This window comes from Fusarium solani (assembly GCF_023522795.1).
Source record: "Fusarium solani strain SB1 chromosome Unknown bctg00000005, whole genome shotgun sequence".
In the NCBI taxonomy this organism is placed as follows: domain Eukaryota; kingdom Fungi; phylum Ascomycota; class Sordariomycetes; order Hypocreales; family Nectriaceae; genus Fusarium; species Fusarium solani.
This window is the reverse complement of record NW_027072153.1, coordinates 2,172,221-2,198,555: the sequence shown is the minus strand read 5'-3', so window position 1 is coordinate 2,198,555 and position 26,335 is coordinate 2,172,221. Positions and strand designations below refer to the sequence as shown.

The 26,335-nt window shown below is 53.4% G+C and overlaps 10 protein-coding genes across 10 annotated transcripts; 4 read left to right on the top strand and 6 right to left on the bottom strand.

Moving 5' to 3' along the window:
- Nucleotides 1-846: 846 nt before the first annotated feature.
- Nucleotides 847-2,519, bottom strand: MRS44_009137 (uncharacterized protein; the record flags this gene model as incomplete). Its single annotated transcript, XM_046269794.2, has 4 exons — nt 847-1,432; nt 1,485-2,088; nt 2,139-2,397; nt 2,481-2,519. The coding sequence occupies 4 exons, from the start codon at nt 2,517-2,519 to the stop codon at nt 847-849; spliced, it is 1,488 nt and encodes a 495-aa protein (XP_046132604.1).
- Nucleotides 2,520-6,114: 3,595 nt separating this feature from the next.
- MRS44_009136 (uncharacterized protein) lies at nt 6,115-8,980 on the top strand (the record flags this gene model as incomplete). The annotated part of the gene is made up of 8 exons (XM_046269793.2): nt 6,115-6,195; nt 6,270-6,352; nt 6,406-7,380; nt 7,430-7,638; nt 7,685-7,817; nt 7,867-8,088; nt 8,141-8,296; nt 8,344-8,980. The coding sequence occupies 8 exons, from the start codon at nt 6,115-6,117 to the stop codon at nt 8,978-8,980; spliced, it is 2,496 nt and encodes an 831-aa protein (XP_046132603.1).
- An 897-nt stretch (nt 8,981-9,877) lies between these two features.
- Nucleotides 9,878-10,197, top strand: MRS44_009135 (uncharacterized protein; the record flags this gene model as incomplete). The annotated part of the gene is made up of 2 exons (XM_065621184.1): nt 9,878-9,945; nt 10,044-10,197. 2 exons carry the CDS (start codon nt 9,878-9,880, stop codon nt 10,195-10,197), a joined length of 222 nt encoding a protein of 73 aa, XP_065477256.1.
- A 1,359-nt stretch (nt 10,198-11,556) lies between these two features.
- Nucleotides 11,557-12,952, bottom strand: MRS44_009134 (uncharacterized protein; the record flags this gene model as incomplete). The annotated part of the gene is made up of 3 exons (XM_046276421.2): nt 11,557-11,985; nt 12,032-12,156; nt 12,250-12,952. The coding sequence occupies 3 exons, from the start codon at nt 12,950-12,952 to the stop codon at nt 11,557-11,559; spliced, it is 1,257 nt and encodes a 418-aa protein (XP_046132602.1).
- Nucleotides 12,953-13,568: 616 nt separating this feature from the next.
- MRS44_009133 (uncharacterized protein) lies at nt 13,569-14,459 on the bottom strand (the record flags this gene model as incomplete). Its single annotated transcript, XM_046276420.2, has 1 exon — nt 13,569-14,459. One exon carries the CDS (start codon nt 14,457-14,459, stop codon nt 13,569-13,571), a length of 891 nt encoding a protein of 296 aa, XP_046132601.2.
- An 846-nt stretch (nt 14,460-15,305) lies between these two features.
- MRS44_009132 (uncharacterized protein) lies at nt 15,306-16,324 on the top strand (the record flags this gene model as incomplete). The annotated part of the gene is made up of 2 exons (XM_046269792.2): nt 15,306-15,425; nt 15,566-16,324. 2 exons carry the CDS (start codon nt 15,306-15,308, stop codon nt 16,322-16,324), a joined length of 879 nt encoding a protein of 292 aa, XP_046132600.1.
- A 216-nt stretch (nt 16,325-16,540) lies between these two features.
- Nucleotides 16,541-19,020, bottom strand: MRS44_009131 (uncharacterized protein; the record flags this gene model as incomplete). Its single annotated transcript, XM_046278585.2, has 3 exons — nt 16,541-17,123; nt 17,178-18,522; nt 18,576-19,020. 3 exons carry the CDS (start codon nt 19,018-19,020, stop codon nt 16,541-16,543), a joined length of 2,373 nt encoding a protein of 790 aa, XP_046132599.2.
- A 2,118-nt stretch (nt 19,021-21,138) lies between these two features.
- MRS44_009130 (uncharacterized protein) lies at nt 21,139-22,556 on the top strand (the record flags this gene model as incomplete). Its single annotated transcript, XM_046269791.2, has 3 exons — nt 21,139-21,359; nt 21,408-21,648; nt 21,702-22,556. 3 exons carry the CDS (start codon nt 21,139-21,141, stop codon nt 22,554-22,556), a joined length of 1,317 nt encoding a protein of 438 aa, XP_046132598.1.
- Nucleotides 22,557-22,876: 320 nt separating this feature from the next.
- Nucleotides 22,877-23,632, bottom strand: MRS44_009129 (uncharacterized protein; the record flags this gene model as incomplete). Its single annotated transcript, XM_046269790.2, has 1 exon — nt 22,877-23,632. One exon carries the CDS (start codon nt 23,630-23,632, stop codon nt 22,877-22,879), a length of 756 nt encoding a protein of 251 aa, XP_046132597.2.
- Nucleotides 23,633-24,487: 855 nt separating this feature from the next.
- MRS44_009128 (uncharacterized protein) lies at nt 24,488-25,208 on the bottom strand (the record flags this gene model as incomplete). The annotated part of the gene is made up of 3 exons (XM_046281243.1): nt 24,488-24,879; nt 24,936-25,013; nt 25,070-25,208. 3 exons carry the CDS (start codon nt 25,206-25,208, stop codon nt 24,488-24,490), a joined length of 609 nt encoding a protein of 202 aa, XP_046132596.1.
- Nucleotides 25,209-26,335: the final 1,127 nt, after the last annotated feature.

Here is a 26,335-nt window from a genome sequence, read left to right as displayed (position 1 = left end):
CACCTAGGTTTTGAGCCATGCAGAAGTGAGGGCGATTCAAGTTCAAATAAGGCTTCATTCCTCCCAAAATGGACTCGACAGCTGACTAAGGGTAGTCTCCGCTGCAGGGAGCTGAGCTGTGCCTGTCCAGTGGCTGGCTGGGCATGCAAGGCTGCCGAGTAACTAGGATTCTTTGGCAGAGCATTATGTTCAACTTTGGTAACTATTTGGTAATTTCTTTAGCCTTCTTGAGCATTTCAATTAGTTGTGTACTTGAAGCTGCTGATAGGCTAGTGATGGTGAGCTTTTATGTGACACCTTGTCTAGGACATACATCGGCGTCCACAATCATATTTACCCCATGTGTATCGGGTCAGTTAGAGCAATACAATGGCCAGATGTCTTACTGGTATCTAAGATCCAAATGTGATCTGCAATTGACCCAAAGTCTTGTGTGGTTGTCGATAGCCCTAAGGAGATGGAACTGGGAGGAGAGGCCCTTTGCTCAGACTCATGGACAACGTCCATGCAGTTGCTAACTTTACCTATATAACGCAAAATCCTATACTATAGGCCACCGAATAATAAGTCCTGGCAGCTTTTTCTCCCATTGGCCACTCCAACTGTAAATCCCCACGTTCCTGCTATACGCTTAAGAGTCAACTTGGGGCGGTATTCACAGTAGGCATTAGATATTCATCCACATCATCACAATAGGCAGGCAGAAACTCATCAGGTGATTTTACTTATTTGTATTTGGTGATCAGTGTCTTCTGATCCCGGTCGTTATTCTGGTGGGCTTTTGCGCCTCGTCATTATCATAGTTGAATAAGCAATCCTCGCTACCCCATTTTTCTCTGTCCCTTCTTAACCGTTCAGGTTACCAATGGTGATGCTCTTGATGTTCTGGTACTCCTGCAGACCGTAAAGACTGCCCTCCTTTCCGTAGCCACTCTCCTTGATACCACCGAAGGGAGCTTCGGCGGCGCTGATCTTGCCGGTGTTGACACCGACCATTCCGACCTGGATCTTCTGGGCAACGCGCATGACGCGGCTGACGTCCTTGGAGAAGAAGTAACCAGCAAGACCGAACTCGGTGTCGTTGGCCAGGCGGATGGCGTCCTCCTCGGTGTCGAACTCGAAGATGGGGGCGAGGGGGCCGAAGGTCTCGTCCTTGGCGACGGCCATCTCCTGGGTAACACCGGAGAGGACGGTGGGCTGGTGGAAGAAACCGGGGGAGTCGGGGGTGCTGCCGCCAGTCTCGATCTTGGCGCCCTTGGAGGTGGCGTCGGCGACGTGCTCCTTGACCTTGTCGACAGCGGACTTGTTAACGAGGGGGCCCTGGGTGGTGGCCTTGTCGAGACCGCCGCCCATCTTGAGGGCGTTGACCTTGGCGACGAGCTTGGCGGTGAACTCCTTGGCGACGCTCTTCTGGACGTAGAGTCGGTTGGCGCTGGGGAGAAGGTTAGTTGACATTAAATAGAACAGTGAAAGGAGAAGCTTACCAGACACAGGTCTGACCAGAGCATCGGAACTTGCAGAACATGGCGCCCTCGGCAGCGAGGTCAAGGTCGGCATCCTCAAAGACGATGAAGGGGGCGTTGCCGCCGAGCTCCAGGCTGACCTTCTTCAGGGTGCCAGTAGCAAGCTTGGCAAGCATCTTACCAACACCGGTGGAACCAGTGAAGGAGATCTTCTTGACGAGAGGGTTGGTGCACAGCTCGGTAGCGGCCTGGCGGTCGCGGGTGGGGAGGACCTGGATGGTGGCGGGAGGAAGACCGGCCTGGATGGCGAGCTTGGTGAAGGCGAGGGCCGAGTAGGGGGTCTCGGAGGGGGGCTTGATGACGACGGAGCAGCCGGCGGCCAGGGCGGGAGCGATCTTGCGGGTGATCATGGCGGCGGGGAAGTTCCAGGGAGTGATGATGCCGCAGACACCGACGGGCTCGCGGATGGTCATGAGGGTGGTGTGAGGGGAGGACGAGGGGATGGTGACACCGTAGGAGCGGGTAGCCTCCTCGGCGAACCAGGAGATGAAGTTGGCGGCGTAGATGACCTCACCCTGGGCCTCGGGGAGGGTCTTGCCGTTCTCGAGGGAGAGGATCTTGGCAACTTGGTATTGTCAGTCTGAGAGCCTTTATTGGAAAGACAGCATCACTCACGATCCTCCTGGTTGGCGAGGACCAGCTCGTACCACTTCCTCAGAAGGGCACCTCGGCTGGTGCCAGTTGTGGTCTCGAAGAACTTGGTCTGGGCGGCATCGGCGCTCTTGATGGCCTTCTGGAAGTCCTCGAGGGCGCAGTTGGCGACCTTGCCGAGGACGGTGGCAGTGGAGGGCTCAAAAACGTCAAACTTGTTCTCCTTGGAGACCCATTCGCCGTCGATGAAGGCATCCTGAATGAACAGGCTAGAGTCCTTGAGCTGTTGTTGGCGATTGCAGGTCAGCGATCGAGATCTCGGTGAGGGGCAGCAAGCAGAAGCTTCATGAGTGAGGGGCAACTCACACCGGCGATGGCCTCCTTGTGGTAGGTTTCAGCAGCCATTGTGTATGTGTTGAGGAAGCAAATAAAAAATCGCCAAATACAAGAAGATGACAGAGAGAGAAAGAGAAGATGTGGAGGAAGAATGAAGAGGAAAAGCTGGAGAGGTCGGGTCTACTAAAGCTCCAACAGCTCCCGCGTCGATAGGTATTCCACCCCAACGGGCAGACGTCACATGGCCGCGCGAGAATTTCGACCCCGCCGGAGGAAGGCGCGTCTACGCCGTCAAGGTCAATGGAGCACCAGTCAATTGAGGCCGTCGCCCATGGAGATGATCAATAGCCCCATACGGCTCACCTTTGGGGTGTACCTTGAGCCGCCCGAGGTCGGGGCTGGTACCGCTGGCGGAAAAGCAGTGCGACCCTACTGCGTGAGGGTGACCTCTGAGACAGCTAGACAGCCTCGAAAGAGAAAGAATCATGGTCAGGTCCCGCGGGACTGGAATCCCGAAGACCGGAACCGGAACCGGGCCGGAACCTCGCTCGGCTCCGGAGGCAGTTTGGCAAGTCTCCAACGCCGCCGCCGGCTTTTAGTGGCGACGCAACAGCCGGCATCTGTCGGGAATCGAGGGGTTCATGTGGTTCAATTGCTGTTTCTGGGATGGAAGCGAGTGAGGTATTGGCCTGGCGGCATCTGGGGAAATGTGGAGTACTTTTTCCCTTCCATGGGTGAGAATAACCCTCAGATCGCTGTGCTGTCCGTGTCTGAGCAGAGACTCTAACCGCCTTTCCCATGATGGATGCTTTTCTACCCCCACCTGAGCTTTGTCATGAAGAATGGGTGCTCTTCTAGCGACTTCCTTGCGCTCCAATCCACGGCGAGCGGGTGGCAGGTCCTTTAAGTGATGCTTTGGAGATGCTGGTCCGGATCTAGACCGGGCCGTGTTGACGTCTCATGAACATGTGGTACAAGCTGGCTGACTTCGCGATACTGCACAGAACATGGAGGGTAGATGTTACTCTAGACAGACAACCATTCTTGATATTACATGCCTCTACACCTAAACTGGATTATTCTCTGAAGCACAATAGACGCATTCTAGGCCAGAATTCATTCTCCGTCCCCTTCGGCAGCTGTCTCAATCAGGCAGTTACGTAGCTCCAAGCTAAACCCACCTGCTCCATCCATCCCGCCACCATGATGGCCTTTTTTTCTCCAAGCTCCGACGGATCCCGGCCGGCTCATGCCACGCTCGCTGGCTCCCGTTGAAAAGGTGGAATTGAATGGGGAGGCCAAGATGCCCATCTCGATCTGACAAAGCATGGCCAGATTCTTTACTTCTTTCTTCTTCTCTCGCTTCTCCCTGAAACGAATCCACAGCCCATCATGGGATATCAACACGCCGTCGTCGGAGCCGCCGTTTGCTTGGTGCCTTGATTTTCAGGAAAGGTCGGAAGCCAAGGCCATCACAGATTGACAGAAAGAGCACCTTGCATCACAAACCATTCACATCGTCAACAACACCAGCATATATCCGGTTAACGCATAAGCACGCGCACCCTTGAGCTCGATACGAGTCCGTTCTAGGAAATCTCCTCTACGACTTCGTTGCGATGGTGATGACATGAGCATCGCCTTGGCAGAACGAGATATTTCCCAGATTAGGCGAAACAGCAAACAAAGGCCACGGACGACAAGCACCCGCCATTCCAAGGGATTTCTACGCATTTGTGCCAGCATATGTCGACGTCCTTTTTATTGACCGTGGACTAGCTATGTGCGCAGGTGTCAGAAACCGCGAACGCTAGTCAAAACGACCACATCAGCTACCCTCGAAATGGTATCCTTGGCCCTCTCCTTGATGCCGCCAGGGACGAGCTCAGTGCCAGAAGCACTTCGGTTTCAATATGGCCTAGGCGGGAATTTGTCACTCGCATGCTCAGGGCAAACCCTGAAAGGTGGTTGGACTTGACTTCAGGTTACTCGGTAGAAGCCAGGCCATGTCTCGACGACATTGAGAGAAACATAAAGCGATTGCGCCCGCTGTCTTGGCCGGACCAAAAGAACCAGGAACCTTTCAATCTCACCGTCTACTAATAGCTACCATTGGGACAAGCGTACTACCCAACGAGCAACGCGCACTCAGCCTGCCCCAGAGACTTCGCACGAGTACTCGAGTCATATCAGGTCTAAAGCGCCCTTCCACTTAGCTTGACCTTTGAGCCATCCACTGCCGATGCACTCAACCAAAAGATGGATTTACTTATTCAAGTCCAACTTCCGGGTATATCTGTGGTAGATGCGGTCAGTAATCTTCCGTCCCGGCCAACTTTGGCTCGCACCCGAGGATGGCTCGCTCCTCACAACTTGACGGACCCGTTGACTTTGAGCCGAAGTTGGACCAGTACGAGGATCGCAGGTCGCAACCACTGAATCCTTCTAAATGCCACCAATAATGTGTAGACGTTAGCTTGCGCAACTTGTTGCCCTCGGCAGTTCTTTGATAGCCAAGAGGCTTTTCGCATAAGGTAAATTGCGATAGATCGCCGAGAATTTTCTCATACTTCAGAGCTAGTCCTGATTATGATGGCCAAGGGTTTGTCTAGCTTCGCTATTTGGTCCCGAAAACGACCTGTCTTTCCCTCTGCTATGTCTCGGACGGGCTTTGCTAGCTATCCTCCTAGAAAGTGTGAACTCTAGTCTTGTTGTAAAACCCTAGCGTTAGTGATAGCTTCGCTTCTGCTCGCAAGCCTCCCAACAGATCGTAGCTATATTACATTCCTACTTACATATTCATCGGAATACCTTGCTTCTTTGCAACACCCTGGCCTCGTATAGTTGGTCCTAGACTACCATGATTGAGACATTGATTCCGTGCCACGTGGGTGCCCCAAGACAGGAATCCTATGTTCTGATGTAGGGTAGGCCGGGCATCACTCAACTATCAGTACCGTACCTGAGGTGCGCCTTCAACCTCGAGTTGGACGTCGCAAACTAGGCTGGTTCGCATCTCGACAAAACGTAAAGGATTCCCAGGCCGGTGTAGGTTCTACAAGTTGGTTCAATGTTATTTCCAGGCAATAAAGCACATCGTTCCGAGGTTAGCGGTGACCTGTTCACGACGATGTCCAAGTGATTACTGTCAGTGCTCGGCACCTGGGCAAGTCCTGGCAAGCTGTGATCCCGGTGATGGCATGGGTGCTGCAGCAAGTGGCACGCACTTCTTCCTCCAACCATTCTTACCACCGATGATATTCTGCCTTACTCTTTTATGGTACGTATGCGAAGCCTTGCCCTGCAACAGAAGAAACAATCTCAAGGAGATCTGGATAATAATTTGTTCAAGACTACCTAGGTTGACAGGCAGCTTGTCGTGGTGTTGAATTGTGCGAACCTGTTTGGCTGGCCAACGTGCCCGCCTGACTAAAGCTCGATTCCCCCGCACACAATTCCCCACTAACGCCGACCCTTGCTCCTCCTCTCCTCTCCTCAATCAACCTTGCTTGCTTGACCTTGACCTTGGGTGGAGTTGGGCGCTCCAATCTTGAACCTCTATTCAACCCACTCGAGACGTCCTCGTCCCCGTCTCGATCTTAATCCTGGAGTCGTTTTCATCTTGAGCGCGTCAAGCATCGCGCAGCTTCACCACAGAAGAATCATGCCGTCCTCAGCGCAGGGTCCGCCACGGCGCAAGCACGTCACTACAGCTTGCGTGCCATGTCGCGAGAGCAAAGTCAAGGTGAGTCGTCGGCCAGATATCAGAGGCAGCTCTACGGCAATATTTCATGGCCATGAATCAACTGACTTCTCCAGTGCGATGGAGCCTCCCCCATCTGCTCCAACTGCAAAAACAAAAACAAGGATTGCCGATACCAAGCAGGTGATGACAAGCGCAAGTCAGTCATGATCCCGCTGTCGCATTCACTCATGCTCACCATCCTATGCGCAGACTCTCTCTTCGCGTCGCTATCGAGCTTCTCTCTGGACGCATCGAGCAGCTGTGCAATTTTATCGGCGAAAATTCGCTTGAGCCTCCACCCATGCCCAAGGACGAACAGGAGGCTCTCATCAAGGTACTTGGCCATCTAAAACTGACGCACACATTTGCCAGCAAAGATGCTGCGAGGGCACCATCAAATGGCACCGCCTCTCCTCGCCAATCACCAGGCCAAAATCAACCAAACGCGAATGCAGCGATAGAGTCACTTCCCCCGCCCCCGGCGCCTTTGCCGGTCTGGGATAGGGTTGATGATAGTGCACAGGTTGCCGTCGTCACTCAGCCTGATTTGATGGCACCTCCACACGCCATAGGGGACTTGGATGGCCTGGACGTCATCGGACGCCCGACTCCAGATGACCATGCCTCAGGCTCTCTGGCAGTCAACCCGCCTTCTTGGACTTGGAGCAATCCTGAAGACCCAAACTTCAACTTTCAGCCCCCGTTTGCCCTAGACTCGGACACCATAGGCGGCATGCTTCCGTTCCCGACTCCCGGGTCAGGCGAGCACCACTCGATCAAACTGCCTAGCGGCCCGGGATCCGACGAGGCAATCAGTGACACAGAAAGCACCGAGGTACTTGTCGACCAGCTTTCCGATCGCATCGGATCCCTGCAGATAGGACCTGGGGGACAGGTGCGTTACTACGGGCCCACATCTAACTTCAATCTTGTCGAGATGCCCGCGCCCGACAATCTTACTATTCATCGCACTGTTCGAAACAACGGGCAAGAATATCTCGACCGTCTTGGCATCGGCAAGTCTGTGCCCGCTGACCTCGAGGAGCATCTGGTCAACCTCTACTTTGCTTGGCAAGATGCGGCTTTCCATGTTGTGAACCGAGCCATGTTTGAGGAAGCGAGGATCAACTGGCGCGACAGGAAGGAAGACACGCAATACTATTCAGAGGCGTTGCTCAACTCAATGTGAGTCTACTTCTTGGCAATTTGATGCAGGTGGCTGACACTGGTGGAGATGTTCCTTGGGTGCTGCCTTTGAATCGCGACATCATCCAACGTTTGTCACATTTCCCAAATCCCTGTCCGACTTCTTTGCCGACAGGGCCAAGGCACTTCTTGAAATCGAACTGGACTGTCCCTGCTTGGCGACAGTGCAGGCGATGGTGGTCCTCAGCAGCCACGACATTGGCTGCAAACGAGATGCGAGGGGTTGGCTCTATAGCGGTAAGTGAACCTATGGTGAAAACGAGCCATCACTAACTAGTTGCAGGGATGGCCATGAGACTGGCTTTTGACATGGCTCTCCATGTCGACTTGAGTCCGTATGTGGCGAAGAAAGCCGTCACTCAGGCGTCTGCGGATCTGCGTCGCGACATTTTCTGGGCAGCGTATACCGTAGACCAGTAAGCACCTCCTCTACATTCGGCTACCCTTCTCTAATGGACTCTGAAGCATGTGGGGATTCTATCTCGGACGGTCGTTCCGTATCAACATGGAGGACGTCACTGTTGCCAAGCCTGTCGGAGACGTCAGACCCGAGAGAGCTGGACAGTGGATTCCATATGTCTCCAAAAAGTCATTTGATGAGCTCACCCCTCTACCAGACTACACAGACGAGTTGCATCGACAAAGGACCCTCCTTAGCGACATAATGGTTCCCCTCGGATATGCTCTGTGAGTTCGGCGTACTGGTAGTCTGGATTCAACATCACTGACCCGGACATAGATATGGAAGCAGAAAGATCCCAGCTGCTACTTTGCAAGAAATGAATGTTAGGACGGTGGAAGAGCTGCTCAACTGGCGGGCTGACTTACCCACTGTACTCCAAGTCGATCTCGATGACCGCGAGACGCCATACCTCCCACACGTCATCCTACTGCAGTCAGTATACCGTTCATGCATATTAAACATTACTAAAATTGGCGCAGCATGCAATATCACCAGAATATCATACACGCTCACCGCCCATGGATGTCACGAACTTACGTGCAACCGTTCCCTCCACAGGGCCCTGGGGCGGCACACGCACGCATGATGTGTGTAGAATCAGCGTACGCCATTGCCAAACTCCTCCAGCTCTACGAGATACGCTATGCACTCCGCCGCATGAACATTCAAGGCGTTGGCATCGCATGCTCAGCGGCGTTGCTGCTCATCTTTGCCTCCGTGACAAACTACCAACGCCAAGGCGAAAATGAGATTGGTCTCCATCTGAGTGCCTGCTTCAGAGCACTAGATGAGCTGGGAGCTACATGGGAGAGCGCCAAGAGGGCCAGAGACTTTCTCGTCCTGTTGCAGCGGCAGTGGGAACTTCACGGGCGGACGGCAAGAGCACGACGAACTTCAACCGCAGCGGCAGACTCTGCTCCTCGAAAGCGTACGCGGACTTCACTTGATAACGGCCAAGTTCACGGCGAATCACCGCCTCGCGTATCGCCGCCTCAGCTTCGACAGGGGCTGCTGGGGCAAACGGGCCCGGCTGATATTGAGATGGGGCTTGATCTGGACTGGATCTTCACAGGAGATGTGTATCCCATGCCTCAAGGTCCAATGACGAATCCGTGAGGTTGAGGATATCTTGAGCATCACGAAAGGGGTTCAAGACTAAGCGGGGCCTCGTTCTGCCACTCAAGTCTACCGCCGTGTTTCTTGCATGGCATACAACATTGTCACAGCCATCCATGAGGAGGCTCAGTACCATTGAGACAAGATCACGGAAGACGATTGCCCAGTTCTGCGGCTCGGACAAGGCACGACCTGGGAATTCTTTTCCCGCCAAACGAGGACACCTGTGTCTGGTCATGGGTCAGTACAACGGCAACGACCAGTATCATGCGCGCTTCCATTGAGCACTGTGCTTGCACCAACCCAGTTAGCATCTACTCCAGCCACGAAATATCCAGAACATACCTCGCACCTCTTTATCATCTACTACCGCCAGAGGCTCGCCCAAAGCTACGGCACGATTCGGCTCAAGGGCTCATCTACAACACCTCGACGAGTGCTATAAGACCCTCTGGGAGGCTTATAAGTAGTCTTCCTGTGTTGCATCATATCAGTCCGCTTGACCCTTTCGAAAAAGGGACTTGGAGCATCTTGCTTCAGATTCCCAGCCGCTGCTTCGTCGGATGTCTTGACCAAGAAGCGGCTGGGGCGGTGGCCAACACTGCATATTTTTCTTCGATCAGCAGGCCCCTGGGCCAACCCCGGATTCGGAGGCCTCAATACTCTTTGAGGGTCGGCCCTTGGCCCCGGAACCCTTCCTCAAGGGCCGGCCCTCGCCTCAAACACTCTCCTCAGGGGCCGGCCCTCGACCCGAATACTCTCTGGGGTTGGCCCCTTTCTCTCCCCTTTCATCAATGACGTCTCTGAAAGGGGCCGTCGGCCACAATAACAAATGACAAAGTTATCAATACATGACGGCATCAAAACCCAATACCGTAACGGGGGATGTCTCACCCTATGACCTTTTCTGGAATCCCCGGTATTCCACCTATTCCCCGTATCGACATCACGCACGATGCCATCGGGTCTTCTGGCTCAGTTATCCCATCAAGGGCCGGGCTTCAACTATAACAAAGAACACATTATCAACACATCATAGCATCATATCCCAATGCTAACACAGTGGCCTTGACATCACGCACGATGTCATCGTCGAGCAGGATGAGGCTCTCCCTGCTAACCCCGTCGGCGCCGCCACCGACCAGGCTGGTGCTGACGACGTTGCCAACAAGGCCACCACTACCACTACCGTTGAGGGCAAGCCCCTTCGGCCCTAGAACTCAATGGGGCCAGCCCCTTCAACCCCGGCACCGAATGAGGTTGGCCCCTTCGGCCCCGGAATTCAAGGGGGTCAGCCTCAACAAGAGACAGTCAAAGTACTCGAAGCACGCTTTGGTTAGACCGCCCTTTTTTTCTTTACATGGAACACGGTGAATTCAGGTGGAAACCCCTGGGGATACAAAGTCTGAGAATATTATCGGAAAAGAAGGCGGTCGCACTCTGTCCATTCCCACCAGGGGATGGGTCGCTTCAACCCTCGGCGGCCCCTGAAAGTCCATACCCAGAAGGTCTGGTCTTCCACCATCCCCCACCTTTATCGAGGCAGCAAAACACCTGCAGCGCGACAGGAGACAAGCGCGAGGGGGAACGCACTGGAGATGCCCTGGTGATTGATCATTGCATGGCCTATTTTGGAGACGTCATTGATGAGACGAGCATCAACAAGTTGCTTCGGTTGGCTGGCTAATACTAGCCTATGGCGGAAAGAACGACACCCTAAGAGATTGAGTCTCCATGGTACCCCTTCTTGGGGTGGAGGATGGAAGATTTCATCCAGGTGTCCCCGACTTCATGGGGTTGGCTCGGTCTCGCCTCAGTCGTTATGGGGGGAGCAAGTGTGCATGGCTCCAAGTTTCGATGGCATCTGAGTGAAAAGTTTCGATGGCCCCCCCTAGTGGGAAAGGGGAACGGGTTTCCATGGTACCCCTTCTTGGGGCCCCAGAGAAGCAAACATCACACTGGTGTTTGCTTCTCTGGGGTGCATCGTATCTTGAGTCGGTACGAAACGGTAACCTGGGTCCTTGCAACAGTTTTCTCTCCATCGTCGTCTTGGACCATGTTCTGGGTCCATCCAAGTCTTTTCGTGGCTTAGCCTAGCCTTGTTCATACGGTTGTTGTCTTGCTAATTTCGTCTGGAGGAATCATCTGAAAGGGGGAAGCACAACTTTGAGCTTGGCATGGGACAGATGCATCTGGGAAAGGTCTAGAGAGGAGCAAGACCGAGGTCAAGAAATAGGCCAATGGTACCACCGCTCCAGATAGTAAAGACAAGAGAAGGAAAAGACGGCGGGAATGAAAATAAATAAATAATTTTCTTACACCTGATAACCCTTGACGTGATCAACTCTCAGCGCTAAGCCTCGACCGAGAGCCATGTAGATAAAATGTCAATGTATGCTCCTATTGTTACTCGTGGCTATGTGATGCAATTTACCCATACCTATGCCACTGATGCCATGCTTATGCAGTTGAAATGACCCTAGTTATACAGACTCCCCATGAAACGAAAACCAATATCCGCCAGAGAAAAGAAGAATGCAGCCCATGAAAGCAACAACTCCTGAACCAAAGAACGCTCAGAAAACAGTATCACCCCTGTACGCCTTGTCCACAGTGACCTTGCACACCTCGTCCTCCATCCTCTTACCATCCCACATGACATACCCAATACCTCTCAGTCCATATACAAACCTCATGGGAGCAAAGGCATGGTCACCTAGACGGAATCTCTCGTGTACTCTGTCGTAGTATACCTTTGTCCACATCTGTCGCGGGTGGTCGTCCGTAACGTCGTCATCGGCGTCGACCTCTTGTGCGAGACGGTCCATGTCGGCTACACGCCAGACGCCACGTTTCTCGCTGGGTCTCTTGCCGCGGTTGAATTCTTCTAGATCTTCTTCGAGACAGCTCTGGCAGAGGTTGCTTGCCTCGCCGAGGGAGCATTGCCACTCTTCATAAGTAGAAGCCTTGAGTAGTTGACTCAGTCGAGGAAGACCAAGAGATAGCTACGCATGTTAGCCAACACGGTTTATAGTGTTAAAGGGCACTCACGCATCGTTGCTCTTCAAAGAGCTGCGTCTTCTCAGTCAACCACTCTGTCAGGTTCTCACCCCATTGAAAGCCATTGACAACGACTTGACGATAGGCTGGAGTCGCCGACAGGATGGTCAGCATAACTAATTACAAAAAGATACGTTAAAACAAGTCGCACACAGAGGAGTAGAAGGGGAGTCATCCGTTTATACGAACGAGCCAGTCTAGGGACGCACCACCGGTCAGTCTCGTCTCGAGATAGTCATACACGCAGGCCAGCTGCTCATTCACCCAGGGTGAATGCCGATCAAAGAAGAGCTTCTTTTGCTTCTTGTCTGGCTTTGTGTCTTCTTCTTCCTCGTCTTGGTAATCGTCGTCGCCATATCCGGACGGGAAGAGGTCTTGCTCCTTGTCAAGCACCTCTTTATCTAGAAAGAGGTTGCGGTAGATCTGGAAGCGGTAAAGGGCTCGGGAGATACGGTACTCTTCTCCTGGAGAGAGACCTTGGTCATCCGAGATGGACTCATCGCTGTTTACACCATAGAGTCTACGTAGCGAGCACAGGGTAAACTCCTCACGCAGCTCCGACAGGGCATCATCGATACGTCCGACCTGGATAGCCTGACCGAGGGACAAGTGCAGCAGACCACCATCAATACTCTGGAGGGGAGAGTCGTAGCACTTTGTCAAGAAGGCCTCGGCGTCAAGGCCGTTCAGGTCTCTGACGGACTTCTGCGACGTGTACGCGGCAACGGCCAGAGGCAAAAGGTTCTCCGGGATCTGGGAGCGCAGGATGTCCAGGGGCAGGGATGGAGTGTCCAGCAGGGCAGAGTAGAAGATGCGGTGGCTCAGCACTACGGGAGGAAGGAGCTGGATATTGTCCAGCAGACGGAGGATGTCAGCGACGAGATGTAGCGGCAAAGACGTTATAGAAGCCATTGGGTGTCTGTCAGAGTGTGGGAGACGACATGAAGGAGCCAGCTCCAGGTCTCGTTAGACGTGTAGGAGATGACCATGGTTTATAGGAGAATCTCGGAAGGCATAAACGTTGCATGTCGATGAATGGCACGACTTGCACCGTGCCACGTTGGTCAAAGCACATGAAGCCGGCACTGTAAGGCACTGTAGTGGTATTACTGGCAGCCGAAGTGGTCTCATCCATCTCCCCACACTCGCATCGCACCCTGGATCTAAGATATCGAGATAGATTGACGACATTTTATTACGTGGAGAAGTACGGGGTCCGTCCGACCTGTCCAATATGATATCTGAGACGAGACAGTGTCTGGGCATTCCATTCATTATATTCATGAGTATCAGCATCCAATCCTGATTTGTCTACTGAACAGTCTATGGTCTCCAGTTCCTTTTATTTAACCGTGAACCCCTTTTTGTCTATTCATCCATCCATCCATCCCCTTGATTCTTTCTCCCCGAGTCTGTCCGATCCGAAAAGAGCGCATCTAGGCCCATGCGCGCCTGAGATGCGCGGCCCGAAAATCCAACGGCCGGGCGGCTGTACCACCAACGATCGTCCGTTTCATGGACACCTGCCTCAGGCCTCAGCAACGGCCTCCTCGGGAGACTCCTTCATGCAGTCCTCCTTCTCGACCTCGACCGATGGGACAACGATGCCAAACTTGTCGTAGGGGAAGTCGGCCAGGGTGGCCATGTACTCGGCCCAGCCGTCGTTGATCTCTCCGACCTGGTGGAGGTCAACCGCTCCGGCCTCGCCCGTGCGGCCAGCAAGGACCTCCTCCTCACGTCCAGCGTACTCCTTCTTCAGCATCGGGTGAGGGCACCAGATGACGCGCATACCGGCACGACGACCTGCCTCAACGCCGGGGACTGAGTCCTCGAATACAAGACACTCCTCGGGGGTGATGGGCCGCTCACCAGCAGGGAGTGAATCGTTGATGGTCTTGAGAGCGAGGAGGAAAATGTCGGGCAGAGGCTTGCCACGACCAGGAGTCAGACGAGAGTCATCGCCCAGGACACGGCGCTGCGAGGGGAAGACGGCAAAGAGCTCCTGAAGGTGATCCGTCTTGACGCGAAAGTTGCCCAGGTGGGAGCTGGTAGCGAGGGCAATGTGAACGCGGTGAGGCTCACCGTCGCGGTTGTTGGCCTTGGCCTCGGCGGCAGCGGCGCCGTCCTTGACGTCCCAATACCGAGTGCGGCCGAGGTGTCCCAGCATCTCGGGAATACCAGGCAGAGGCTGAGTGTGAGGGAACAGCTGCTTCTGCAGGGCCGTGTTCTCGGCGAGGTACTCCTCGGGGGAGATGGGGAGCTGAGCCCAGTCGTGGAAGATCTTGTTGGCCTGGGGGCCGGGGCGACCCTGGAGCTTGGCCTTGATGGACCAGGGCAGGGTTCCTTTGCCGTACTTTTCGAGGATCATGTTGACGCAGTTGGTGTAGATGTCTTCGGTGTCGAGCAGGAGGCCGTCCATGTCGAACAGACAGGCCCGAACGGGCGGGAAGCTGTGGTTGGGAAGCCATGGTCAGCGTTCTCGGTCTTATCGCAGGTCAATCGGAGCGGAGCAGACCAAAACATACTCGGTACGAGGAGCCATTGCGGCGGAAGCAAGCGGACAAAAGGGTGCTTAAGGGAACAAAAGGCAAATGGGTATCAAGCAGTCGAGGCCAAAGAAAAGCAGATACAAAATGCCAAAAACCCGTGGCCAAAAGAGAGAGAAGCTCAGCTTGAGGAGAGAAGAGAAGAGAGAGAGAGATTGCGATCGAGGTTTTTTTTTTATCTGGGCTATCAGCAGCTGGAGGGTGTTGGTTGGGGACGCGGGGCAGTGATAGCGATAGCGGGAGAGTGACTCTTCTGGCCGCGATTCACTGGCACGTGGCGGGGAGTTTGGGCGCTGGGCGATAAGCATTTGTAGGCGAGCCCCTCACTAGACCCTCACTAGAGGTCCCCCGCAGCGGGGACCGCTTCAGTGGATGTCGTTTGCGGCTAGGTCAGATACGGACTAGGGTGTTCCGTCGCCGGGAACAACCTCCACTGTAGCCGTGAGGCTCATGGTTGATCAGGAGCCCGTCGATCTTCTTTAAAGTGAACCCAGACACGACAACATCACGTCTCCACTGCACAAACGACCACACGGCATTTCGAGGTTCATTCTTTCCTAGGAACATCTCAAGGAGTCCTTTTCTCTCAGACCGCTAGTTGTGTGGCTCACATATCTTGAAAACTCTTACGCACCCTCACCGACTGAGCTCGTCAGACCTCGCAACTGCTGGTCTGCATCACGTCAATAGTGACACGACTCCCCTAGACCACAACAGCAATGAGCTCAACCGACAACAAAAAAGATGACGCGATAAAGAAGCCGGATGTCGAGGCGGACAAGGACAAGACCGAAGGGGTTGATGGCGAGGAGTTGAGGTTCTCACCAGAAGAGGAACAAGTATGTTGGATTTATTTACCCTGCATAAGCATCTTTATGGATATATCACGTCATATGCCAGCCACATTATTAAAATCATATTCTTCAAACTCTACCTCCTCTCTTCGTCCAGTCAGGTATCAGTCATCTAACATCCCTAGGCCCTTGTCGAGGAATCCACCGCTGCCAAGGAAGAAGCCAACGCTCTCTTTGCTTCCAAAGAGTATCAAAACGCTCTAGACAAGTACGACGATGCAATCAACTCTTGTCCAAAGTATCTATACTTCCCACGAGCTGTCGTGTACAGCAACATCGCTGCCTGTCACCTCAAGCTCGAGCAATGGAAGGATGCCATCAAGGCCGCCTCGGATGCCCTGAGTTCTTTGGAGAAGCTCGAGCAAAAGGATGCGTTACTGAACCCAGATGGGAAGAAGGAAGAGGAGGAGAAGAAGAAAGAGCAGGATGATGATGTTGAAGAGGAGATCGTCAGCTCTGGCGCCACGCGAGCCGCTCCGGCTTCTGATTCGACTGACGATGCTGTCAAGACTCTCAAGGCCAACATCCAGCGCATCCGCAGCAAGTCGCTCATGCGCCGTGCTCGTGCTCGCTCCGAGGCCGGCGGATGGCAAAACTTGGCCGGTGCCGAGGAGGACTACAAGGCTCTCGCCGCCAAACCCGAGAGCCTCGCACCGGCCGACCTCCGCATCGTCCGCACTCAACTACGACAGCTACCACCACGCACCAAGGCCGCCCAGGAGAAAGAGATGGGAGAAATGTGGGGAAAGCTAAAGGATCTGGGTAACGGCATCCTGAAGCCGTTTGGACTGAGCACAGAGAACTTCCAGATGGTCAAGGACGAGAAGACGGGCGGCTACAGCATGAATTTCCAGCCCGGCGGGGGCTCCTCCGCGAAATCCTAAGGATGAAGCATCGAAAAGCAAGTTTTCTTCTACTCTGTTGAACCGGCAAGTCCCAGGAACATAGAAGAGAGTAATAGACATGCCAAGAACTCCAACGCCGTCTAAACAACCTCGACATATACTTGAGAAACACTCCTTTTTTTTTTCTTCGACAGCTCACAACTCTCAGCCCCCACACCTTCAGCATCTCGCACAAGTTGACTGTGAAACCCCACCTCAGAGTGAGGGAGGGTTGAACGAACCCGTCCGGTTTGGTGGCTCGTACCAGTTCTGGTACGGGTGGTTGGGCAACTTGAAATCAGCGAAGCTTAGTGGGTTCACTGGTGTCTTTGTTCCCACTGCAGCCATCACCGGCGGCGTCGACACCCTCCCTGACATTAGGGGCATTGAGGCCCTCCGCACGGATGGTATCCCTTGACTCTGACTTGAGTCTGCCTTTGGACTCGATACGGGTAGCTTCATTCGTTCCCAGCCCCAGACCTTCTTGAGTTCCATCTCTACAGCACTCAGGCGCCAGCCGCTCGTCGTGTTGATCCTGTCAAGCATGTCGAAAACCTCGGCCTGTTCGCTGGGATTGGTGAGGACAGCACCAGCGATTGCTAGGCAGCGAATAGCCACAATTGAAACGCTGCGGTCGTTGGTGTGGGCGACAATGCCGCAGACTTGGTATGCGTGGTGAAGCTGTAGAAATCGCATCCTCTCAGAGGATGTGATGGACTCGAGGGGATGTGTCTGTGAGAGGATGCAGTGAGCAGCGTGGTAAAGCAGACGGCCCAGCGTTGCTTCCCGCTGGATCATCCTACCTCAGGTTAACTTGGACCTTTGCTAACATTCCGAATAGGAGTTCGCTTACCATATACGAGGGAATGCCGACTTTGCCGTCGACTTGGACTGCTTCACATATCCGAACGGATGCATCGTCCTAGGACAGCTGTTGTTCCAGTCATCGCACAGCCTCTTCAGCTCGTGCCACTGGGACATGCGGTTCCCCAACCAGATCTGTTCATCCCTCGGGTCCATGTCCTCAGGCTTAGTCCTTGTCGCTCGAAAGTTGGCAACCTTGGCCACGATGTAGAGGATGCGGTGCACCCATGCTTGTTCGTTCCCAATCTCGCTCTCAGGCCCTTGGCCAGGAACTTCAAAGTCGACACCCCATTCATCAGGGTTCCACGTCGTCTGCCAATTGGCCGCCAAGCAGTTGAGAACCTCGGTCCCTATGTTCAACCAGAAACACGCTGACCCGATACCAGTGCTTCTAGCATTCCACCCGCACTCTCGTACCAGTGCCCGTGAACCAGCGATGTGGCTCATCCTCTGGGCAGGCTTCTCACACATGATCTCGTACACGTTGAGGACGATGGCCGTGGTGGCGCACTCGGCCGTGTTCCGGTCGGGGTTCTGCAGACTGCGGAGAAGCTGCGTCGTGGCCGTGTTGTAGTAGAACAAGGCCTTGTCGTGGTTCTCTGGTGAGACGAGAGAGATGTGCTTGACTCCACAAGCCAGGAGAGCGTTGAGAAGCATGGTCGACTTGAGGGCGTGGTACGGAATGTTTCTACTAAAGTGCTTGTCCTTGTTGAACGAGTCCATCCATACACCAACCTCTTCGACAAAGATCTGCATGTAGTAGACCTCGTCAGCCGAGGTTAGAATGTCGCGCCCCATAGTCTCGCTCATCTCGCTGGGGAATGGTTGGATGGGGCTGTCGTGAAAGCTATGCTCGACGGGTGCTCTCTCCATGCGTGACGATTTGTCAAACTGGGGCATCTCCAAATCGACGGTCTCAATACTTGCTTGATGCGGGGATGGCCGTTTCCTTACTGCCACCAGCTGTTCATGGTTAAAGTCTGGCCGCGGGGTTGTGGTGGAATGTGTTGACGAAGAGGGAGTTGCAATATTGGAAACGTCGCTTATCATTCCTCCACCATCATTGGCTTCAGCCCTTGCCATGTCATCCTGGTGCTGCAGCAAAGATGTCTCTGAAGCTCTCGGGGTGCTATCGTCAGGCGCCATATAATCGTGGAGCCGCCGCGAGCCCGGCCTATCAGTCGGACCCGGCTCCGGATACTCCTCCTCCGTCTTTAGAGGCTTCGGATCCTCTTTTTCGCTGACACTATCAGGCCCCAGATCATATGGGGCATAGCGACCGAGACCACCCTGGTACTCGGAAGCGATATCTCGAGACTCGTCTTGGAACTCGACTAACACGGTCAGCACAACTTCTCCGGGATCGACTGGTAGTTGCTTTGCGTACCTGCCCACTCCTCGGGAGGTGGCATAGAAGCAGCAGGCCTGTGGAGGTTAATTTCAAGAAAGTTGAGACGTACTCCTCGTTTGCATTCACGGCCTCGCTTGCGACAGTTGAGGCAGTCCGGCGAGGCTTCATCGCACTTGAGGTGACGCTCCCGGCACGTCAGGCACCCGGTCCGCACGCGTTTCCCTTTCGCCGGTGTTGAAGCTGAAGCTGAGGTTCCAATTGTCCTTGGGGTCGTCATCCCTCTGGTGTTTTCCACCGACGAGACTGCGGGCGGCGTCTGATGGGTGCCTGTCCCGTCGGAAGCTGGGAAGCTCTGGTGGTGGAATTCGAGAGGACGATTGAACTGGGGAGGGTTATCGGTCGTGTAGGAGAGCGGTGGTTGGCCACGCCACTCTTGGGAGAAGGGCATGGTCTGTCTGCTTCCAGAGTCGTCATTTTGCATCGCCGCACCGAGGCTAACACCAAGCACGGCGATGTCATTGAGGCTTTGGTGCGCAGACACAGTTATCCGCCTGGCTCTCCGGGCAAGAGGCCAGGTGAGGGTGAGTGATTATGTCCAAGCTGCAGGGGAGTGGTTGGTGTTAGTGTTTGGTGTTAGTTGCTTGACACGGAGAAGAGAGGCAGGACCTATGATATCGTCCAGCCTCGGGATCTCTTGTTCAAAACAGCCAATGCCTCGAGACGGCCAGCACGAGACTCGATGAAATCATAGGATCCACGGGCCACGGGCGACAGCCGGTCGGTTCCTGAATCCCCGAGTCGGGAGACAAGGCCGCGCAGGTTCGGGATTGACTCCGCCCCACCGTCGGAGGTAGGATAGGACCAGGCAGCGCGCGCGATAGGGCCGGCAAACGGGACGATGCAAGAGAATGAACCGGAGAAGGGCTGCAAAGTACAAAAAAGACGGCAATTGGGATCCCCAACGATAACCGAGCCTTTGTCTAATCAAGCAGTGCTTCTGGGGGCAGGCACCCTGTCCCGCCGAAACCCGAGGCGCTGGATCATCTATATGAGCAGCCGGCGAGCCCATCTAGAGGTCGAGCCAGGCCTGTCGTGCGAGTACGAGTGGCATTCGGCTGTGATTCGGCAAGGCAGGCTGACAGATGCTGAGACCATTACACGGGCATAGCTTTTGTGTATCAATCTCTCTCTTTCTCTCTGCCTATTCTCTGTGTCCTCGAGAGACTTTAGAGTGAGAGATTTTAAGACGACGGCTCTTACAACTCTGGTCATCGGACCGACGACGACCGCAATTCGCATGACAAATCCATGCGTCGCTATCAGTCAATATCAGAGACAAGGAAAAAGAAAGCATACGCCTCCCCTTCCCGGTAGAGGGAAATAAACTGAGACGGAGCGAAATATCACCCATGTGCCGGACATGGGCTCTCTCTCCCCCATGCATCACACATGTGGCGCCCAGGATCATGACTTGGTCGCTGCCGGAAGCCGGATTGACAGGGCGTAAGAAAGGGGAAGAAATGTCTCTGGGCGCATTTTGGACCAATATCGTCATGCCTCTTCCTTCCATCCGCCGGCCTTTTTCGCTTATTGAAATCGATTCGTCTATCAATATCCCTCTGGCCCCTCCCCCGTGTGTACCGTGTCTCGTCCTGCGGCAGCGCGCCCCCATTGACTCTCTTTCCTTCTCTCTCACCCTCCATCAGACGATGTGTTGGGCTACACGGCTTCGAGTCGCACCGGTACGCCGAAATGCTCAAAGTGTAAATTGCTGTCTGTGGTTGCGTGGCACGCCTGCTGCCAAGTCGAGCTGAAGAGTCGAAGCGATGGTGGGAGGTACCCTGTCGTGCGTCCTTGGGCTCGGAGCTGATGGTCTCTCAACTTGGAGGCCTGGAAGTCTTAACTCTTCATGCATCTTGAGATGACTTGCAGCTGGTGTTGTGAAACACCGAGAGCAGACCGAAGCTTTGTCAGGGCAAGTGCGCAGCCTGACAACGAGTGTATACAGAAGGTTCTCTCACGGTTGTTACCATATACGTCGTCCATGTCGCAGGGCCTACCCATGGACAGCAAACAAGAGGTATCAAAAACAGGTGTTTGTATAATCTTGGGCGTTCTTTGGAGGTTCCCAGGGTTGACTTTCCCGGCTCAACGTCCCTAGGGCATTACACCTAACCCACGTCTCTCTCATCCATGGACCACGGTTGTCGACATGTCTGAATTGACAGTGAAGAGCTTCAAGTGTTATGTCACTTTTGAGCATCTATGTGCGGCTGAGCCGAATCGACCACAACCATTGCCATCACCACCCCCCGAGGCAAAGAAAGAAGCGACTGAGAAGGGGAAAGAAGAAGAAGAAGTTTTCTATTTCACAGAACTATCTGCACATTCTTTGTAATGAATAATTATAATTAGGACTCTATCAACTCCGTGGCTATTGTTATGTGGGAGATGTTGACGATTGAGTTCTGCCGTGATAATGACCAAAGCGCATTGGTGTTCCACAAACACCCAACCAAATTTCCAACCTCACCTTCGCCAAACTCTTCCATGATCATCTCGGATTCCTAAAAACCTTCACCAACCAGAGAGAAAAAAAATGGCGTCTTCCGCGCCGTCACCGAAATCGATCCTCCGCGGTCACAAATCGCAGGTGCACGCCGCCGTCTTCATCAGATCCAATGAGCGACTCGTGACGGGTGACGCGGATGGCTTCGTTGTTGTCTGGGACCTCACCATCATGCGACCCAAGGCCGTCTGGCGCGCGCACGAAAAGGCCATTCTAGGCATCCGCGGCTGGGGCGACGACAAGATTATCACGTAAATGACCAACTTACTCGAGCGGGGGAGTTGCTAATTGTGCGACAGTCATGGGCGCGACATGAAGCTTATTGTGTGGAAGCTCGGTGAGGCGGATGAGGAGCATCTCAGCAAGGCGCTACCGGTGGAGGATGTTGCAGAGCCTAGGGCACAGCCTTGGATGCTTCATCTTCTTGAAGTCAATACCCTCAACTTTTGCGCTTTTGCTGCAACTTCCAGCGCGCCCGGTTCTTTCGACGCTGCTTCTGAGATCTTCATCGCCGTGCCCAACACGTTGGCCTCTGACGCTGTAAGTCTGCATCATCTTTTCAGCATTCAGGTGTCAAACTCATACGCAAATAGATTGACATATATACGTTACCGTCGCAAATGCGGGTACATACCCTCAAGGCTAAGGACAAGACGGGCATGGCCATGTGTCTTGCTCTCCTCCATCACAACGACGCTCTCACCCTCATCGCCGCGTTCGAGAATGGATACACCACCGTCCAACGTCTCGAGTCTGATGGCCAATGGACAACAACATATCATTCCCAGGCTCACTCACAACCTGTTTTATCCTTGAGCGTGTACCAAGACTACTTCATCACTTCGAGCGCAGACTCCATCATCGCCAAGCACCCCATTCCATCAGACCTCTTTTTTCCCATCGAGAACACCGAACCACAAAACAGCACTGAGCGCGTCGTTGAGATAATAGACGAGGAATCGAAAGCTCCCAAGTCTCTTCTATCAGCGGCCCTAAAAGGCTCGCCCTCACAGAGCAAGTCGGCTCCGCCTCGGAAAGGTGTTCCCTGGAAAGATCCCCTCAAAACCATCAACACCAAACATTCCGGCCAGCAGAGCCTCTCCATACGCTCCGACGGCAAGATATTCGCCACGGCAGGCTGGGACTCCAAGGTTCGGGTATACTCTGCCAAGACGATGAAGGAGTTGGCCGTGTTGAAATGGCATCAAGTTGGATGCTATGCCGTCGCTTTTGCTGATGTCACCATTTCGGAGGAAGCAAAAGAGAAGGAGACTCAAGAACCAGATCAGCCGGAAAGTCAGAGCCAAAGTATCATGAGTAGAAGAACAGGTTCTCTCATTCGAACCGGTCTCAGTGTCAAGGACCAGCGAATAGCCACGACAAGAAAAACACATTGGATTGCAGCTGGTGCCAAAGACGGCAAAATCAGCCTATGGGACATATATTGAACCTATCATCACTCCAGGCTATCGCTTACTAAATCAAATCATATCAAATCATTCATGTCGCTTCTGTCATTACTCAAATCCTTTGCAAAACAGCCTGATCTTCTCGCATGGGTACGGTGCGAGCTCAAGTACCACGCTAGTCAGCGGCATATCACTTGTTTCTCAGATCACAAACCTACCGCCAGTTGTTAGCAAAGGCAACATAGGCAAATGATCAATCGTCATTCGCTTCATTCGCTTCATTCACCTTGCTGAGTTCATGGTTGATCCGCTCACGATCCTTCGACCCCGTGCTGCGTTGACCTGTATCCCATCAGTCATCATGGAGCATAGCCAACGGCGTTGACAGTCCTGAATCTTACCATCATCAGACGCATCGCTGACTGATCCCCATTCGACAGCTCCCACCATATCCTGATGATCCACGCCGCCACGAGAGCATCGCGCATCTCGGCGTTCATCTCAGCCGTGATGACCAGGCTCATGCTTGCCATCTCATCCTTGACCTCCCGAGCTATCAGCTCCCCTCGCGCATCCCTCCACTCGTATCCGACTGCCTTGTCCCGCGAAGGGTTCACTTCGAACAGCCCATCTTGGGCTTCAAGCTTTCGATCGGCACCCTTCACTGCACGCTCGAAGCGATATCCCTTCCCATGTCTTAATATCCCACCAACTCGAAAGGTAGAAGCTCCAAACGAGCAGAGCACACGACGCGTCGCAGCCTCGGCGTGGTACGCAAAGTTGGGAAACTCGGCAGCGGTCGGATGTTTTAGATCGAAGAGGTGTCTATTCCGTAGGACGACCTGTGGTGTCCCCGCTGATGTCTTGACAACTTGATCAACCCGTTCGACCTTGACGCTGCGGTCGTTTTCGTGCAAGTAGCCGATAGAGTGGGAGAACTCGTACAGCGGCGGCGCTTGGGGGTCGGTCGAGTAGATGAAGCGGCCTGAAATGTAGAGGGTAGCGGGGCCGAGGACGTTTTGGGCGGGGGGAGCTGCTGCGGTACTCGCGGTATTGGTGATGGTTTCGTAGGAGGGGAGATCCTGATCCTGGTAGTCTGGCGGTGGATCTGCCATCGTGAATTATCGCAGAAAGTATGGATAAAAGGAAGTAAATAACCGAATCAATGGGGAAATCGCCAAGAGAAAAAATGTCGCGTGAGCTTTGCTGTGTTGTACTGCAGTCACTCAACTGACCATGACGTCGCAGGATGGATTCCCACCCCAAGACAATATATGCTCTCTGCAAGACCCCCGCTCGCTTGGATGTTCTAACCATCATTGGTCCGCTATCTCTCATACCTAGTTTCAAATCAATAATTGCGCTAAAGACAAGGCATTCTTTTGAGAGCTCATTCACGACATGACAACTGCCAAATTACATGCAGCCTTCGGGCGTATTGAGACCCAAGCCACCAGCGTATTGCGTAGCTTGCTGTGCCATAGCCAGCCAGCTGCTGAGCTGCGGCGACTCAGCCACTGTAGCTGAAAGAAAGCTTTGACCACTTCGCTTGCTGCTTTGGTAGAGCGGTGATACATTTATCAGATCACTCACTCTGGATGAACACTCCCTGGTCCAATCACATAGATGTTCATCCGCTCCATTATGGCCAGTTCAGAAACAATCAACAGACAGTCTGATGAAACACTCACACAGAATAATGCATATTAACGATATCTTCACGTTGCCCTAGGCTGTGGACCTCACACGGCGAAAGTTACAAAGTGAGAGCAGTCAAAGTCAAAAGGCACCAATGGCAACAAGACACTCTTGAGAAAACTTCTACTACCCTCGGGCAAACCGTTTTAAGATAGTTATTCCAATAGTTTCGCCTATCTTCAGCCGGCCAGTAGTTTTCACCCTTGTGCTCTGTAAACCCATTCTCTTGACCTCGAGAAGCCAACCTCAATCCTCGGTCGAGAACAAGCTTCTTAAACCTGGATCCAGCTTCCCGAACCAGTGTACTCCAAGGTCGCCTCCGTCAAGAAGCTCATTTCCATCTCCCTAGAACCGCCAGGGAGGTTGGAGATCATCATAGAGGTCTGGGCTTCGTTCTGGAACCACACTGCCACCCTGCTAAGCGGGGTGATGTCCTCGACGCCTGGGGGAAGAGGGGCCATGGCGCTGATGTAGATCGGGGCGTTCTGACCGTTGATTCTCTTGAAGAGGACTGCAGCAGCCGCGCTGGTCTTGTTGACAAAGCGGATGCCATCCTTGGGAGCCGAGGAGTCATCGTTGATGGGTCCGTCGGTGAAGTCCTTGGGTAGGGTGTAACTCTGGCCTAAGTTGATGCCAACCGTGCTTGTGGCCATATCTACCAGGGCTAAAGATTCTGGTAAGTACGCTGCAAATGATGGATAGGTTGGGACTGATAATCACCTCCTGGTTGAAAGGAGGTCGTGCTGCCAGCGATGGCATACGAGTCCTCCCACTGAATCGTGATGTTCGAGGCGACACCTATCAATCCCTAGTGAGAAAGTTCTAATGATTTAATTGATCCTGGGGGTCCGTACTGTTGGTCGAGGCGATCACGTTGTAGTTGACTCTTCCGCCGGTCTGGACACCGGTGGCAAAGCAGAGCCTGTAACCCTGCTGGTTGAGCTGCCGGATCATGGCAGAGTTGACCCTAATGTTGAGTGTTTTGGTGACCATTTTGAATGATGGTTGAGAGGATATGGGGATAAAGATAGGGTGTACTTGGGTTGGCTACTAGATTGTGCTTTTCTGCCGTCGTTAATGAAGGCAAGATCGTGAACAGAAAGACGATGAAGGTTGTATTTATACTGCCCAGGAACATCCTCACGAGTACCTAACTGATGAGGGGTCTGACCTCGCCGTCAAGATGGAATGGCTCTTCGGGCATGGCTTGCATGTTTCGAAGCCCACGCCTCCAGTTGCTGGGCGATCCTGGAAGTTTCATTTGGATGAGATTCGCACGCAAAGACAGGGCGGCCATGTTGTTTGGGTTCCAGCCATCATGCCTTGACTACTTAAGCCAGCGATGCTGTTGGGGAGGGGAGGGGGCTAGCCTCTCAATACCACATTGCCCTCTATTTGCTCAACCTATCTGAAAGAACGAATGTTGCTAGCCACTTCTATGTAGGTGGCCAATTTTGGAAATGATTCGATGCGTTGGCATACTCTACAAGTTACAACATCACTAGCTAGCATGATAAAGTTCAAATACGATTTTCCATGGAATGTGATTCAACAGTCCGCATATGCAACGATTAGTATTCCAGATTTATTATGAAGTAAACCCAGAAGCAAGTACCTCGATCTTGGTAAATAAACATCGCACACATCTAACCCCGCAACCTGAACGTGGCTTGATATTACAGAATACTGGTCAGATTTGGTAGGATCAACAAGAGCTGTGTCTTGGGCGGAACCACCACCCGGGAGCATCGACCAGCGCCATGAGCCTTCCCCAGCCATATGAGACCATCTCTTAGCTCTAGTATCGCTCTAGTCTCAAACTATGCAAATAAATCCAGGGACATACCACTACCCAAACGCGATGGTATGAAGACGTTGGGGCTGAAACGGCCCAGCCCTCATTCCTCAGTCCAGCCGTTCCCCCTCAATTGGATGTAAATCTCATACTTCTTAGATGTATCCAGTCTGAACGTTCCAAGACAATGGCGAAGCTCCGTTTCCCCTGGCTCTGGGCCATTCTTCCCCTCACTTGACTAGTTCAACCACATATAGCTGGCTGGACAACATCATAGCACTTGAATTGAGGTCATCATAAGCCCTCGTCAGACGAGGTCATCAAG